This window comes from Oncorhynchus keta, chromosome 23 (genome assembly GCF_023373465.1).
Source record: "Oncorhynchus keta strain PuntledgeMale-10-30-2019 chromosome 23, Oket_V2, whole genome shotgun sequence".
In the NCBI taxonomy this organism is placed as follows: Eukaryota; Metazoa; Chordata; class Actinopteri; order Salmoniformes; family Salmonidae; genus Oncorhynchus; species Oncorhynchus keta.
Window position 1 is genome coordinate 46,694,054 of NC_068443.1, and position 17,317 is coordinate 46,711,370.

Consider the following 17,317-nt stretch of genomic DNA (forward strand, 5'->3'; position numbering starts at 1 on the left):
CTTAAATCGGCGTAATTTCAAAATTTAAATAAGCATACGCTGATTAAAACAACTGGTTAATCTTTAAAATCATTAGGACATGTAAACAGTATATTAATCGGTGTTCCAGCAGTGTATTTGATTTGCGCATGTGCCAGCTTCAGTAGCGCAAGCCTCCCTCTTATGCATGAGTGGAGTATATTCAGAAAAACTGAAAGTATGCATCTTACAAATAGTTTTCACGTACAAACGTTTTATGTCCGGAATCAAATAGCCTTCGCAAAATGAACATGTTCACTGTGGTAGAGTAGTGATTTTGGTTGTCCCGAATTTCTTCATTTATTTAAATCCCATCAGGTAGCCTCATTTCAGATGTATCCATGTAAACAAGATTATTAGGGATTTTTGCAAAGCTGACTATCAACAATACTTTTATTATCATTTTGAGCTGAGAATAATGTTACCTGTGCACTCCTCTTATCAAAATAGTTATTTTCCCCACTGGGAAACAGACAATTTAATGTTAACGTTGTTTCATTGAAATGATGTGGAAACATGGTTGATTCAAGCCCAGTGGGTCGGGAGGTGATTCTCACAGGACTCATTTGAGTTGTTAATTTCCCTCATCACAATGAACTAATAATGCCTCACGATCATCAGAGACACAACAAAACGGAACGCATCTATCCAATAGGTGGCACAGTCAGCAGCAGCCTCTTGCACTCTACGCCTCTAAACTCATTTTCAACGAAGTGATTGTTCCCAGATCAGTTAGCCCCATTGCAGCAGATAGAATTTGTGTTTTTAAAAGCTCTCAAAGCAGTCAAAACAATTAGGATGTTTTGTGTAGATTAGGAGATGATATTTAGAGCCCCGTTTAAACCTGGTGCTAACAATCAGAATGTGGACCCGGAAAGATCAGGAAAGGTTACAAGTTAGAACCAGGTATAAAAGAAGAAACTCCAACATGCCAACTTGTAAATGTTTACATTTTCTATTGAAGTGATGTTTTGTTCTTACCACCATTGTCAGACACTTATTGAAAACCTGAACATTTTGGCAAAGGGTAGGTAGGGGGAATTTTTAGTAAAGTTAACAGATTTTTTGCAACTCTAAATGCCCGTCTCCGTAGACAACACTCCTGGGAGATGGGTGTCATGCAGGTTCACAATCCAGTCCGGCTCTAACACACGGTCCAGCTACTTACGTCTGAGAAGAAAATAAACTGCAAGGGCAAGGATTGTTGTATGAATGTCAAGCACTGACAAAATAAAAAAAAAGTCACCAGACACAAGTTATCTATAAAAAATTAAACTCCTTTATTGTGTTCTCTTATATAAAATAAATACAAAACAGAAACATTGACACCAGGCAAGGGGTTAGGGTGTATAGTAGGCAGAACATTGAATTGTCAGAAGGATAGATAGATTGATGGCTGGACAGATGGATGAATGGACAAATCGATGCAATGAGGGCGGATGAAAACAGAAAGCACAGTCCCGTCAAGTCCCCTCCCTCCCTGCCTTTTTGCAGTGGGCCTCATCAGGGCAACTCAGTCTTATCTGCCACTTCGGCATGGCCAACCTCTGCCCCCCCAGGGGCCAGCAACGTCCTCCTGTTGTAGTGGTGATGGCCCTTCATGATGCCCGAGTTGTTGTTCTCGTTCAGGATCTGCTTCTGCTTTTGTCGGTTGAGCGACTGGACCAGGCCCAGCACCACGGCCGCCAGCGAGTACTGGCCCTGGAGCTTGCGCGGCTGCATGATGAGCGGGTTGGGCTGCACACGGCCCATCAGGAAGTGTGTGCGGATCTTGCCCTCCTGCTCGCTGATGCCCTTCACGTAGATCTCGCCACGGTACTCAAAGGCAAAGCCTCGCTCCTTCAGGATCAGGTAGGTGTCCTCAGGCACCTGGATCTTGCCACTCACGCCTGTGCTGTCCATGCGGCTCGACAGGTTCACCGTTTTGCCCCAGATGTCGTACTGGGGCTTCTTGGCGCCTATCACACCCGCCACCACCGAGCCATGTGCCATGCCTGCGAAAAAAGAAGGAGGGGGAAGATGACGAAAATGAAGAGAAGGGGGATGGAAAAGGAGGAAGAGGAAGAAAAATAGGAATATGAGATGATTGAGCGGAGAAGGGAAATCGAGAAGAAAGACGAGTGAGCGTTGTAGAAGAGTTAGCTCTACCTAGAGACAAAACTACAGTGTGTTAATGAATTTCAAACACTTTCATAGTCTATTCATTTTGAGTGGTTGCCAGGGGGGGAGCACTTGGGATTTCTTACCAATTCTTAGCTCAAAGTTGTTGAAGGAGTGCTTGTTGATCTCCTGGATGCTCTCGTTCAGGGCGATGGCAAAGTCGGCCAGCTCACACAGATGACCCCACTTGTCTTCACATTGCTAAGAATCAGAGTGACATCAGAGAGAACCCAAACCAGATTGACAGTGCAAACTGAATCACAGATTGAGATTATCGTGTTACCAGTGTCAAATGGGGTCAGAATTATGCCACACATGATGATGTAGAGATAAAATACCCCCTCTTTAGAAATAAGGGTCAAGTTCTGCAATTTATGTCTTGTTACACCTTGTGCACAATTTGTCCATACCTTTGTACTGCACCTACACATACAGCATGTACAAGATAACAGCACAAATCAATGGTGCCAGTGTTAATATATAGCTTTTATGCAAGTCAGGATATGGCCACGAATTACTAAACCACAAAATGTTGATTTTGCTCACTTGTTTTTCTGGTGACAGTCCGGAGACTGCCATGTATGTGCTGCCGATAGTCTTAATCTTCTCAATGTCCTGGAAACGTTCCTCACCAAGCAGCTACACAAAGACAAAGACAAACAGGGGAGAGAAGAAACACAAGTAGTCCATTGTTAATTGACTGTGCTCAATATCGCATCACTACACCAAAGGGTAAACAAGATTTGGCGTGATTGATTGACAGAGTAAGCAACTCATTATACCAAACAACCCATTAGCAACTTATAAAGCAATGCCATATCACATAAAAGTGTTTCTTCATCCATCCACTGTGCAGCTTTGCAGCTGCTACCTAAATATGTGCTGTATCTTGGGGCAAGTTTCAAGTCGGGAAAAGGCTCGTCTATTCCTGTCCAAAGAGGCGAGGCATTAGTCGACTGCAGCTGGTTTGTGTCTTGTTCTGGCCTCGTTTGGTGACATTGACACCGTCCGTGAATAACACGGTTCTATGGCAGATTTAGAACAGAATCTCATTGTCAGATCACCACCCGGATTCTCTGTAAAACGATATGAATAGTTTAGTGAAAGATCTCAAACTAATGTTTGTACTCTGTTGAAGCAAAGTGCTACCGCTAATTTAAAACATTTCATACCATTGCATCTGACTAAATTTGATTTGATTTGATTAGCACGACTGTCAACTGCAAAAGCCCAACAACATTTTTTGAGTGGCTGGCCTTCCCTGCTTATTTTGATCGTTTGACTAGCGAGGACCCATGCCAAATCTTTTCACTCCTGAGGGGGAACAGGAGTTGTTGTGTCCTCTTCACGACTGTCTTGGTGTGTTTGGACCATGATAGTTTGTTGGTGATGTGGACACCAAGGAACTTGAAGCTCTCAACTTGCTCCACTATAGCCCCGTTGATGAGAATTGGGCCGTGTTCGGGCCTCCTTTTCCTGTAGTCCACGATCATCTCCTTTGTCTTGATCACGTTGAGGGAGAGGTTGTTATTCTGGCACCACACGAACAGGTCTCTGACCTCCTCCCTATAGGCTGTCTGATTGTTTTTGGTGATCAGGCCCACTGTTGCGTCGTCGGCAAACTTAATGATGGCGTTGTGGTCGTGCTTGGCCATACAGTCATGGGTGAACAGGGAGTACAGGAGGAGACTGAGCACACACCCCTGAAGGGCCCCTGTGTTGAGGATCAGCATGGCAAATATGTTGTTACCTACCCTTACCACCTGGGGGGCGGCCCGTCAGGAAGTCCAGGATCCAGTTGCAGAGGGAGTTGTTTAGTCCCAGGGTCCTTAGCTTAGTGATGAGCTTTGAGAGCACTATGGTGTTGAACGCTGAGCTGTAGTCAATGAATATCATTCTCAAATACAATGCCTTGCAAAAGTATTCATCCCCCTTTGCATTTTTCCAATTTTGTTGCATACCGACCTGCAATTTAAATAGATTAAAACAATGTTTTTCATGCAATGGACATACTGTACACAAAATAGTCCAAATTGGTTAATTCCAAATTTAAACAATTACTTGTTTCAAAAAGCCACTAAATAAGACTGCAGCACCATGACCTCTCCAAACAGGTCAGGGACAAAGTGGTGGAGAAGTACAGATCATGGTATTCATACGTATTCACCCCTTTGCTATGAAGCCTCGGAATAAGATCTGGTGCAACCAATTACCTTCAGAAGTCACATAATTAGTTCAATAAAATCCACCTGTGTGCATTCTAAGTGTCACATGATCTCAATATATATATATATATATATATATATACACACACACCTGTTCTGAAACAGATGCAACACCATCTCAATCCAAACATCAGGGACAAAAAGTTCTGGAGAAGTACAGATCATGGTTGGGTTATAAATATTTTATTTTATTTATTTATCAAATATATCTTATTTGTTGTTTCACAATAAAACATATAAAACACTGTTTTCTTTATTTATTGGGTCAGGCCAGGGTGTGACATGGGTTATTGTGGTGTGTGTTTTTGTCTTGGGGTTTTGTGGGGTGTCTAATTAGTCTATGGCTGCCTGAGGCGGTTCTCAATCAGAGTCAGGTGATTTATCGTTGTCTCTGATTGGGAACCATATTTAGGCAGCCATATTCTGTGAGTGTTTTTGTGGGTGATTGTTCCTGTCTCTGTGTTAGTTTGCACCAGAATAGGCTCAGTCACTTTGGTTTTTCTTTTTTCCTTGTTTTGGAAGAGAAGAGAAGAGAAGAGAACGAGCGCCATTCTCCTTGCGGAGATGGTGCTAAATCCATCAACACTCGGTCCCTATTGGGCTGGCCCACGATTCGGTTTGCTTGGAAGGAAAAGGAGTTGGAGCCTTTAGGACGGGAATCTTTTGGAAGGATAATATTGATGGGGATTCTAAAGCTGACGGTGAAGGGCCGTGTTTTGTTTCCAAGGGTTCGTTGGAGGGAGCATACGACGTGGCACTATATACAGAGGAGAAACACGATGATATCCTGAGAAGGGCAAGAGCAGTGGGAGGTGAGAGGCCGATGAGCCACTATGAAATAACAAGCCTGGCGAAGAATAACTTTAGGGTTGTAACTGTCAACATTTACAACCCTTACGTTAGGCAGCGAAGAGGTGAGGGCTTTTCTGGGGAGATACATGGATAACGTCTCTCAGCAAGGCACCAGAAAGACTCCTTTGGGTTTTGGAATGGGAAGAGAGGCTTCCAGGCCCTCCTCAGAGAGGACCCAAAGGGACATGGTGGCTACCTCCATCCTCCTGCTATGTTCTCCCTAGGGGCTGACAGGGGGACGTTGTTTTATGCACGTCAGCCCCCATTTTGCAGGCGCTGTATGGCCTACGGACACATATTGCCTCGTGCAGCACAAGAAAATGCAGATTTTTTGGATCTGAGGAACATGAGGCGAGGGATTTTGAAGGCCTAATACGTGCCATGGGTGTGGCTTCAGCATACCTGTGAAGGGGTGTTTTGCCCGTCAGAGGTCATATGCGTCTGCGGCTGGGGGAGCAGGAGCGGGGGATGGGGGAATAAGAGGAGGGGAAGGAAGCACGCCTCATGACCAGAGTACAGGTCCAGAGGGGAAGGCCACAAGGAAGGAGGAGGAGAAAGAAGGCGGATGGAAGAGAGAAGGAAACGGAAGGCACGGGAGTGGTAGAACCAGGTTTTAACGGAGGAAGAAGGCAACCGAGTGGAGGAGCATGAGAGAGAAGAAAGCGAGGGAGGAGTGGTGGAGAAGGAGACGGTGGAAGAGCAAGTGGACTGGGGGAAAGTGCCCTTGTGGAAAGAGATGACGGGTAGGCCAAAGGGACATGGTGGAGGAGCTGGCGGGCGGGGAGGGTGGTATCTCCCCCTGCCGCCATCACCAAAGAAGAGAATGAAGAGGAGGGTGCGATTGGCCGACAGTGAGAGGGAGGGGATGGCCAAGAGAGTGATGGGGGTGGGAGACACCTCTGGGTTGCTGCTGGTTTCCCCAGGCCCTGAACTTCTGTTGGGTGGGGACACACCTAACAAGACTCAGGACTGGGTACAGGAGGAGGTGGGGAGTTTTTTGTTTGGGGACTCAGCCTCCCCGATTTTTTTCCAAACCAGCTACAACACTGGGGAAGGGGAGGAGTGTGGGGGTAGACCCAGGGTGCAGGGCACCCCGGAGCCAAACATTATTCCTGCATCCTGGGATGGTGAGATGGAGGAAGAGGGGGGGATGTCGGGAGTACGGATGGTGTTCTCACCGGTAGATATGGAGCAGGGGAGCATCGGGTGAGTCTCCTGTTTTTTTTTCTTTTTTCTGTCTGGGTTTAGAATTTGAGTCTATTACATGTTTTTATTTTTTCATGGGGTCTAAATTTAAAAAGTGAGAGACTGGACACAATTTTTGTTTCTTTCTTGTTAATGGAGCTTGCTCAGCCAGTGATACACCCGTCCGGTTACCTCCTGCGGGTGTTCTTCTCGTATCAGGCGAGAAGCGTAATGGTGTGGTCTAACACGGGTCCTCGGGTGGAACAGCTGCCGTGGCACTTTGAGTTGAAGTTGCCCGAGTAGGTTTAGATCACAGGCACCTGTACGAGGAGGTCAGAAAGGCAGGGAGTCCGGCGCCTGTAGTGGGCATCTCGGAAGTGGTCTGGGAGGGAGTGCAGGCGCGGGGTCTGGACAACAGGCTCAAGGACCTGAATTGGTTGAGCCTCCATAAGTGCTTGCCGGTACGTTCCATCATGTACCGGTATAGTTTGGTGCAATCCCCCACCTGTCCAAGATCCTCTTGTGGCAGGGAGGAGACTGTGTGCCATGTCTTTTGGGACTGTGCCTTTGCCGGAGTAGTATGGGCTAGGGCACGGGTGTTGTTAGGTTTGGTAAAGGGGGATTTTGTATTGACGTGGGCCAGGTTAGAGAGAGGTGTAGGGAGAGCGAGAGGGACGGATAGGGACAGGTTTCTGCTCTGGCTTCTCATGAGTCTCTTTAAACGGGGGCTGTGGGAAGCAAGGCAGAACATGGTGAAGACAGGGAGAGATTGGGGGGTGGAAGGGATAGTGAGGAGGGTGGAAGGAGATTTGAGGGGGAGGATGAAGAGGGAGGAGAGGAAGTGGGGGCAGCATGCTGCTCGGGAGAGGTGGAAGGGGGGTTTAGGGCTGGGTGTCATTTAGATTTGTAAGGGGATAGATTAGGGACGGGGAGATAGGGAAAGGTATTTTGTAGGGTGACGGGGAGGGAAGATGCTCCCCTGAGGTTTTATTTGGGGTTTATATTTAGTTGATTTAGTTTAATTAAAATACCATTTATTTGAGTATGTATGAAAATTATGTGTTGTAAAGAATGAATGGTATTGAAGATAATAAATGATTTTTTATAAAAATAAAAAAAAACATAGGGCTGTTTCGGTTTTCGTTATTTCATTTCGTTATTTTTGTAGTTTCTGCATGTTAGTTTTTCCTTCATTAAAATCTATCATGAATCATCAACACGCTGCATTTTGGTCCGATCCTTATTCTACCTCTTCGTCAGAGGAGGAGATAGAAAAGAGCCGTTACAAGATGCTGGTCAGCCCTCCAAGTAAAGACTTCTAAGGTAAGATAAGAATGATGTGAGTGCTAGCTTCAACTGTTCAAAACTATTTGTTTGTTAGTGGGATAAAAATACACACATTTTTTTTTTTTTTGCATTTCAGAACTGTTTAGTTAAAGTTGCAAAATGTACATTTTTGGGCAACAAGACCAAATTCACATAAAAATGTTGAGTTATAGATCATTCTTACTGAAAGCAAGTCTAAGGTGCGGTATCATTTTTGCATCTTTTACTTTTGGTTTTGTACACCAACATCAAACAGCTGAAAATATTATATTTTTGGTTATGGAAAATATATATTCACAGCAATTTAGATGGTACAATGATTCTCTACACTACTGTATATTTGCTTGTTTTGTCACATAAACTGAAATTTTAGGCAAACCATTTGAATTTTTGCAACCAGCAAAGTGATTTCTGTATAGTGTAGTGCAGAGTACCTGGATACAGCCCTTAGCTGTGGTATATTAGCCACATACCACAAATCCCCGAGGTGCCATATTGCTATAATAAACAGGTTACCAACAATTTTGTATTTTTTTGGTCATATCCGTGGTATGTGGCATTCAGCATTCAGGGCTCGAACCACCCGGTTTATAATTAAATACAGGGAACACTAAAATAACACATCCTAGTTCTGAATGAATGACATATTCTTATTAACTACTTTTTTCTTTACATAGTTGAATGTGCTGACAACAAAATCACACAAAAATTATCAATGGAAATCAAATGTATCAACCCATAGAGGTCTGGATTTGGTGTCACACTCAATATTAAAGCGTAAAACCACACTACAGGCTGATCCAACTTTGATGTAATGTCCTTAAAACAATTCAAAATGAGGCTCAGTAGTGTGTGTGGCCTCCACGTGCCTGTATGACCTCCCTATAACGCCTGGGCATGCTCCTGATGAGGTGGCGGATGGTCTCCTGAGGGATCTCCTACCAGACCTGGACTAAAGCATCCGCCAACTCCTGGACAGTCTGTGGTGCAACGTGGCATTGGTGGATGGAGTGAGACATGATTTCCCAGATGTGATCAATTGGATTCAGGTCTGGGGAACGGGCGGGCCAGTCCATAACATCAATGCCTTCCTCTTGCAGGAACTGCTGACACACTCCGGCCACATGAGGTCTAGCATCGTCTTGCATTAGGAGGAACCCAGGGCCAACCGCACCAGCATATGGTTTCGCAAAGCGTCTGAGGAACTCATCTCGGTACCTAATGGCAGTCAGGCTACCTCTGGCGAGCACATGGAGAGCTGTGCGGCCCCCCAAAGAAATGCCACCCCACACCAAAACTGACCCACCGCCAAACCGGTCATGCTGGAGGATGTTGCAGGCAGCATAACGTTCTCCACGGCATCTCCAGACTCTGTCACGTGCTCAGTGTGAACCTGTTTTCATCTGTGAAGAGCACAGGGTGCCAGTGGCGAATTTGCCAATCTTTGTGTTCTCTGGCAAATGCCAAACATCCTGCACGGTGTTGGGCTGTAAGCACAACCCCCACCTGTGGACGTCGGGCCCTCATACCACCCTCATGGAGTCTGTTTCTGACCGTTTGAGGAGACACATGCACATTTGTGGGCTGCTGGAGGTCATTTTGCAGGGCTCTGGCAGTGCTCCTCCTGCTCCTCCTTGCACAAAGGTCAGAGGTAGCGGTCCTGCTGCTGGGTTGTTGCCCTCCTACGGCTTCCTACACGTCTCCTGATGTACTGGCCTGTCTCCTGGTAGCGCCTCCATGCTCTGGACACTACGCTGACAGACACAGCAAACCTTCTTGTCACAGCTTGCATTGATGTGCCATCCTGGATGAGCTGCACTACCTGAGCCACTTGTGTGGGTTGTAGACTCAGTCTCATGCTACCACTAGAGTGAAAGCACCGCCAGCATTCAAAAGTGACCAAAACATCAGTCAGGTAGCATAGGAACTGAGAAGTGGTCTGTGGTCACCACCTGCAGAACCACTCCTTTATTGGGGGTGTCTTGCTAATTGCCTATAATTTCCACCTGTTGTCTATTCCATTTGCACAACAGCATGTGACATTTATTGTCAATCGGTGTTGCTTCCTAAGTGGACAGTTTGATTTCACAGAAGTGTGATTGACTTGGAGTTACATTGTGTTGCCCAAGTGTATATTTTTTTATTTAATTTATTTTTTTTGAGCAGTGTATATAGTCTCTTCACCCTGTCTAGCCCATTTACGATCAATGAAACAAAAAAAGTACTTTTTTGCGGGACAGTGAAAAGGACAATGTTGCAGTTCCCCACCTCGTCAAAGTCGGCAATGATCTCGTTGAGGAGGCGCAGACACTCCACTCCTTGGTTGTTCATCTCTGTTTGGGAGTAGAAGTCGGCAAAGCCCGGGATGGAGGCGAACATCACACCCACAGCATCGTAAGACTGGGAGTAAAGCTCCTGTGGAACAAAATGCAGACAATGTATGTTTAAAGAAAGAGGGGCAGGGAAAAAGCCATTGAAAATGACATATAATGGAATTCGAACAACGTCAGGTAGTTATATACACTTATTTGGAAAAAGTCAAGGATGGAGGGGACATGTGATTTGCTCATATGATTTGAAAAATGAATCAGGAGTAGGCCGCACCATAAGTAAGTGAGTAAACTCAGATATGACGAAGCAGTGAAACAGAGCAATTTTTCCATAAATATACTTTTACAATGGTAGAATTTTAATGGCACATCATGCCAAAAAAAAATGGCTGTGTTGGTTCTTGTGTTAACATTTTACTGCAGCGGGCTAAATCAGGGTCACACAGTGTTTCTTGGTAGCCTTCAACAAATCTACCTTGAAACAAAAGTGTAAACCTCACACACATGGTAATGAGCTTAAAAAAAATAAGACACCTGTACCATGTCAGATATAGAGATATATGCTCATTTTTGAGTTTGCATCCCAATATGACATTTTATATACATCAAAGAAGACTGAAATATAACAAAACCGTTTGGCAATGAAACACTGGATTTGTAATCATTAATTATAAATCATGAAAAGTATGAATGACATTCCACCCATGAGGCGATTTGGTCATTTGACTGCAGGAAAGGGTCTAAGTTCATTTAAGTTAGTCTTGTAGACTGGTTAACCAGTTATGCATTAGGGGTCGCTATTAACATTTTTGGATGAAAAACGTTCCCGTTTTAAACAAGATATTTCGTCACGAAAAGATGCTCGACTATGCATATAATTGACAGCTTTGGAAAGAAAACACTCTGACGTTTCCAAAACTGCAAAGATATTGTCTGTGAGTGCCACAAAACTGATGTTACAGGTGAAAACCAGATAAAAATCCAACCAGGAACTGCCGCATTTTTTTAAACCGCCTCATGCCAATGACTACTTATATGGCTGTGAATGAGCTACGAATGAGCTTACGTTTTCCACGTATTCCCCAAGGTGTCTACAGCATTGTGACGTCTTTTTAGGCATTTCCATTGAAGAATGGCTGTAAGGGACCATATATAGCATGTGGTCACATGGTGTCTCCCGCAGAAAATACTGCGGTAGCCATTTTTCCAATCGCTTCCAATTGCCTTGACGGATATATGTATGTTAAAAACACCTTGAGGAGGGATCCTAAACAACGTTTGCCGTGTTTCTGTCGATATTATGGAGCAAATTTGGAAAAAAGTTTGGCGTTATAGTTGCAGCATTTTCCAGTCGATTTCTCAGCAAAGCATGATGAAGAAACGGGAGCTTTTTCGCCTACAAAAAAATAATATTTTTGGAAAAAAGGAACATTTTCTATCTAACTGGGAGTCTCCTGAGTGAAAGCATCTGAAGTCCTTCAAAGGTAAATTATTTAATTTGGTTGCTTTTCTTATTTTCGTGAAAATGTTGCCTGCTGCCAGCAGAGCCTAGCATAGCATTATGCCATGATAAACTTACACAAATTCTTGTCTAGCGTTGGCTGTAACGCATATTTTGAAAATCTGAGATGACAGTGTTGTTAACAAAAGGCGAAGCTTGTGTTTGAATATGTTTATTCAATTTCATTTGCAATTTTTTGCGTATTTATGTCCGCTGCGTTATGCTAATGCATTTGAGGCTATGATTAAGCACCCGAATACGGGTTTGCTCATCGCAAGAGGTTCAATACTTAGTCACACATCTAGTTCTTTTTTGTATTTTTTTTAAATGTAATGTAACACCTCTTGGTGTTAGGGGGCAGTATTTTCATTTTTGGAAGAAAAAAAACGTTCCCATTTTAAACGGGATAATTTGTCAGGAAAAGATGCTAGAATATGCATATAATTGACACCTTTGGATAGAAAACACTAACGTTTCCAAAACTGTAAAGATATTGTCTGTGAGTTTAACAGAACTGATGTTGCAGGCGAAAGCCTGAGAAAAATCCAATCCGGAAGTGCCCCAGGTTTTGAAAGCGCTGCGTTCCAATGACTCCCTATATGGCTTTGAATGTACCATCAACGAGCTTACGCTTTCTACGAATTCCCCAAGGTGTCTACAGCATTGTGACGTAGCTTTACGCATTACTGTTGAAGAATAGCCGTAGGCGGCCACATTGCGTAAGACGGTGGCTCCGAGAGAGATTCTCGCGTAAAGTGCAGAGGTAGCCATTACTCCAATCGGTCCTGGAGAAAAAGGAATTGTCCCGACGGATATATTATTGAATAGATATTAGAAAAACACCTTGAATGGATTCTTAACAATGTTTGCCATGTTTCTGTCGATATTATGGAGCTAATTAGGAATATTTTTTTTCGGCGTTGTGGTGACCGCAATTTCCGGGCAATTTCTCAGCCAAACGTGAACAACAAACCGAGCTATTTCGCCTACTTTTGGGAAAAAGATTTACGAAGGAGAGTCGGACCAAAATGCAGAGTGGTATTTTTGATACATGTTTAATGACGACGAAAAACAAACAATACAAAAACAACAAACGGACCGTGAAAACCTATACAGCCTATCTGGTGACTACAAACACAGAGACAGGAACAATCACCCACGAAACACTCAAAGAATATCGCTGCCTAAATATGGTTCCCAATCAGAGACAACGATAATCACCTGCCACTGATTAGGCAACCATATACTTTTCTAGACAACCCTGCTAAGCCACAATCCCAAAACCTACTAAAACCCCAATACAAAAACACACCACTAAATAAAGCCATGTCACACCCTGGCCTAACCAAAATAATAAAGAAAACACAGAATACTAAGACCAGGGCGCGACACTGTATGACACAGCTGTCAACATCCTGGTCCTCTAATTAAACTGATATAGTTTCCTATTTATGCTATTTTTATTCCTCAGCCAGTTTTGTTTCCTTATATTTGGCAGACAGACCAGTTCCCTACCTCCTCCGTCTGCCACCTGCCTTCTCCATTTTTGGGGGGTAATGCTGTAATCAATTGGTTGTACTCTGGGATTGAGCAGACATTCCCATACAATTCTGATAACTCCATGAAGGACATAACTCCATCATTCCAATTTACAATTTCATTTATGAACAAAATACCCTTATCAAACATCTTTCCCATAAATACAGGTATTTTATCAACCAACACATTTCAGTTCAGCCATAATATTTGTTGTAATATTTCTTCAATCTTTTCAGGGGGATGAAACTGAAATTGCAGCCAGCTCTGCAATGCTTGTTTGAAAAAGACAGATACTTTGAAAAAAAGTATCATTTTCAATGAATCAAAAATGAGACATGGCAATCTGCACAAAGGCAAAAAAGCCATATTTTAAACAACGAATTAGCTTTTCTTAGTAATCTACTTGAGAACCATTTCGGGTACAAGTAAAACGTTTGAATAACTGAAGCTTTTAGAGAGAGGTTTAGTGCTTTTATATTTAATTATCTCAACCCACCCAATTCATATTCATTATATAGATAGGCTTGCTTTATTTTGTCTGCTTTAGTGCCCCAGATAAAGCAAGATATATTTTGCTCATATGATTTGAAAAACAAATCAAGAGTAGGCAGCACCATATGTAAGTGAGTAAACTGAGATATGACTAAGGAGTTAATCAGGGCAATTCTTACATAACTAGACAGGTATTTACCTCTCCATGGTTGCAGGATCCTGTCTATTTTTACACCATTTATATTGAAATTCATTGTGCGTCTACTTCACCGTTAGCCCATTTTATAGGTAAACTGCAGGGTAATGTCAAATTTGTATTTTTAAAAGATCCAATACGTAATATTGTACACTTAGCATATTTAGGTTTTAGTCCAGAGTCCAGAAAAGTTATCTAGATCTTCAATGAGACATTGCAGGGATCTTCAATGAGACATTGCAGGGATCTAGCTAACATAAAACTTGAGTCATCGGCATACATGGACACTTCTGTTTTTAAGTCTTGGATTTCTAATCCTCTAATGTTGCTATTTGATCTGATTTTAATAGCTAGCATGTCGATGGTCATAAAGAACAGAAATGGTGACAGCGGACACCCTCGTTTAACTCCTCTTGACAATTAGAAATTCTCTGAGAAGTAGCTGCGATTTACTATTTTACACCTGGGGATATTATACATTTTTACCCATTTTCTTTTTCCTGTCGGGTTTGAATTATTTTGTGAGGTAGCCGGATCTTTCCACGGTAGAGTATGTTGTACCTCCATAGCATAAAGCTGTCGATACTTCCCTCGGGATTCGATTTCCCTCAGGATTTCTTTAGTATCCAGGTTGGCTCTGAACTGCAACCAGTTGTTTACAAACATTTTTAAAGATGCATCTTTTCCACGACAACCGAATATGTAATCCCGAGTTACAAAATGCAACAAAGCTGTTTTGTTTGTAATCAACATGGCTGTGATGAAAGTTTAAGTTAGTGCTTCCTCGAAATACTTGCACGGAAAGCTCAATGTTTTCCAGTCGTATGCTAATCCGTTCTACCAACTCATCTAGTTCTACCCCTAGCAGGGATGCAAATTATGAGGGACTGTCAAATCATCACATTTAACATTTACATTTAAGTCATTTAGCAGACGCTCTTATCCAGAGCGACTTACAAATTGGTGCATTCACCTTATGACATCCAGTGGAACAGTCACTTTACAATAGTGCATCTAAATACAATAGTGCAATGTTAAGACATCACAAATATGCTAGTTGAGGTAGGCAAGGCATTCATTCAGATAGAATAATACATAGACTAAAAATAGCTATACAAGTTAGCAGTCCTTTGAATGATACTACATTCACAATTCATTTATGCAGTAGTGGGTCAAAGTTCAAGCTTATTAAACAATGGTACTGTAAATAATTTTGTTAACTTAGTAACAGGTTATGTATATTTTTCATACGTGGGCAATTGAGCAATTATGGTTTAATTAATTAATCTCTGGCTTAATGAGTTTAATTATTTAGTGGATGCTCTTTGCTCCTGTGCATAAAGGTTTTAGATATACTATACCATTTTGCTCTAAATTAAAACGGAACTATTTGTCTTTTATTTGTCTGATGTTTTTGATTGAACTGATTAACTGAAGCATAGTTTCTCTCTCTATCAATTAATCAATCATCCATAAAAACAACCCATTGCGTTCCATTCGTGACTCCCTGGTTTGTAGATTTGCATCTAGGGGAAACTTCACGCCAGGGACATAATTGTGTCTTCTTTGCAGTGGCGACACATCATTCAGAGCAACCACTATCCAGCAAATGCTGCTGTTTTGCATATAATTATATCATACCAGTTAGCAAAGAACAAAGAAGCATACTCAACTCCTCCATATCATATTATTGTTTTGGTAAATTGTCTTTGAGTAAGGCAGCTTCAGAATGCAGCTGTTTCAGCCTCCCTCCATGCCTCCTGGGCAGCCAGAGAAACCACAGACCGTTGGCGTTGTTGATCTTCTCTGTTTTCGTGTGATTTGCTTAAGGGTGATGTCACTAACAACACAGCAGCACCTACTGGGAGAGCTGACTGAGGACCAGGCAGCTTCTGCCTGCTTGGGTGGCCCTTGGCAGTGCCAGTCCAAGAAGGCTCAAGGTCATTGGTCACAGATAAATCAACATCTTTTCTCCGGTAACTTTGATTGGACTGATGTGTGTCAACTTACAGTAGCTGAAAAGATACCATGAAACACAAATCATGTTGATTATCTTATCATTTTCAAAATGTGCGTTATGAAGGAAAAGTAAAAATCAACCCGCGGCTGAATCTAGTTGATGATCCCTGTTGTTGACCCATGCTGAATTTGACTATGGGAAGTAGCATATACAAACTGATTATTACCAAATGTTATCTATATATTGACATAACCAGAATGTTATAACCTTTGTGTGTGTAGAGGTTTCGATTAGCTTTTTTGATTGAGTTTGCCAAACCAATATTTTCATGTTCAAATTTCCACAGCTTCTTTTACTCCAAACCGGGTTTCAGAGAATTTTGGATGATTCTGTATGTAAATCAGAGACACTACATTTAGTATGATATGTTACGTTTCGTATGGTATGTATTTGTGGATGTTACAAATTACAATTTTTATTATATGTTACGAATTTACAAAACATACAATATGTTACAAATCTGGAAAACTTACAATATGTTACGAATTTGCTAAATGTATGATACGTTAAGAATTCTAGCTAGGTGGCTAGGTCGGTAACGTTAGCTAGCTCGATAACTTTAACTAGGCTAGGGGTTAGGTTAAAGGGGAAGGGTTAGCTAAAAGGTTTAAAGTTAGGGTTATCTAACATGCTAAGTAGCTGCAAAGTAGCTAAACAGTAGTAAGCAGTTGAAAATGTGCTAATTAGCTAAAATGCCAATCTCCCTTCTTTCATTTTTGCCTTAAGTAACCATCTTATGTAACCATATGAAACATAGAATATCATATTAAATGGAGTGTCACAGATTTACATACAGAATTATATTAAATTAATTATTATTATATTATACAGAATTATATTAAATTAATTATTATTATATTATACAGAATTATATTAAATTAATTATTATTATATTATACAGAATTATATTAAATTAATTATTATTATATTATACAGAATTATATTAAATTAATTATTATTATATTATACAGAATTATATTAAATTAATTATTATTATATTATACAGAATTATATTAAATTAATTATTATTATATTATACATAATTATATTAAATTAATTATTATTATATTATACAGAATTATATTAAATTTATTATTATTATATTATACAGAATTATATTAAATTAATTATTATTATATTATACAGAATTATATTACATTAATTATTATTATATTATACAGAATTATATTACATTAATTATTATTATATTATACAGAATTATATTAAATTAATTATTATTATATTATACAGAATTATATTAAATTTAAATTAATTATTATATTATACAGAATTATATTAAACGCTCTAAGACCAGGTTGTATGTATTTATATGTATTTTTTTTGCATGTGTTTTAAGATTAAAATTCGAGCATGAATTCAGAGGTAAACCCTGTAAATAAATAAAAACGTATCTTCTTCAAAACGTTCCTTTCACATTCGGAAGCCCTCAACACTGAGTCCCTGACTCATATA

At 41.3% G+C, this 17,317-nt stretch overlaps 1 protein-coding gene across 2 annotated transcripts in view; it reads right to left on the reverse strand.

Annotated features, from left to right (window-relative positions):
* Positions 1-1,274: 1,274 nt before the first annotated feature.
* Positions 1,275-17,317, reverse strand: part of adcy8 (adenylate cyclase 8 (brain)) — a 251,836-nt gene continuing 235,793 nt past the window's right edge. For both annotated transcript variants that reach the window (XM_035800597.1, XM_035800598.1), the window contains 4 exons: positions 10,035-10,181; positions 2,725-2,817; positions 2,265-2,379; positions 1,275-2,012 (listed from right to left, as the gene is read on the reverse strand). In XM_035800597.1, coding sequence (XP_035656490.1) covers positions 1,522-2,012; positions 2,265-2,379; positions 2,725-2,817; positions 10,035-10,181 — 846 coding nt within the window. In that variant the 3' untranslated portion in view covers positions 1,275-1,521. The remainder of the gene's footprint in view (positions 2,013-2,264; positions 2,380-2,724; positions 2,818-10,034; positions 10,182-17,317) is intronic.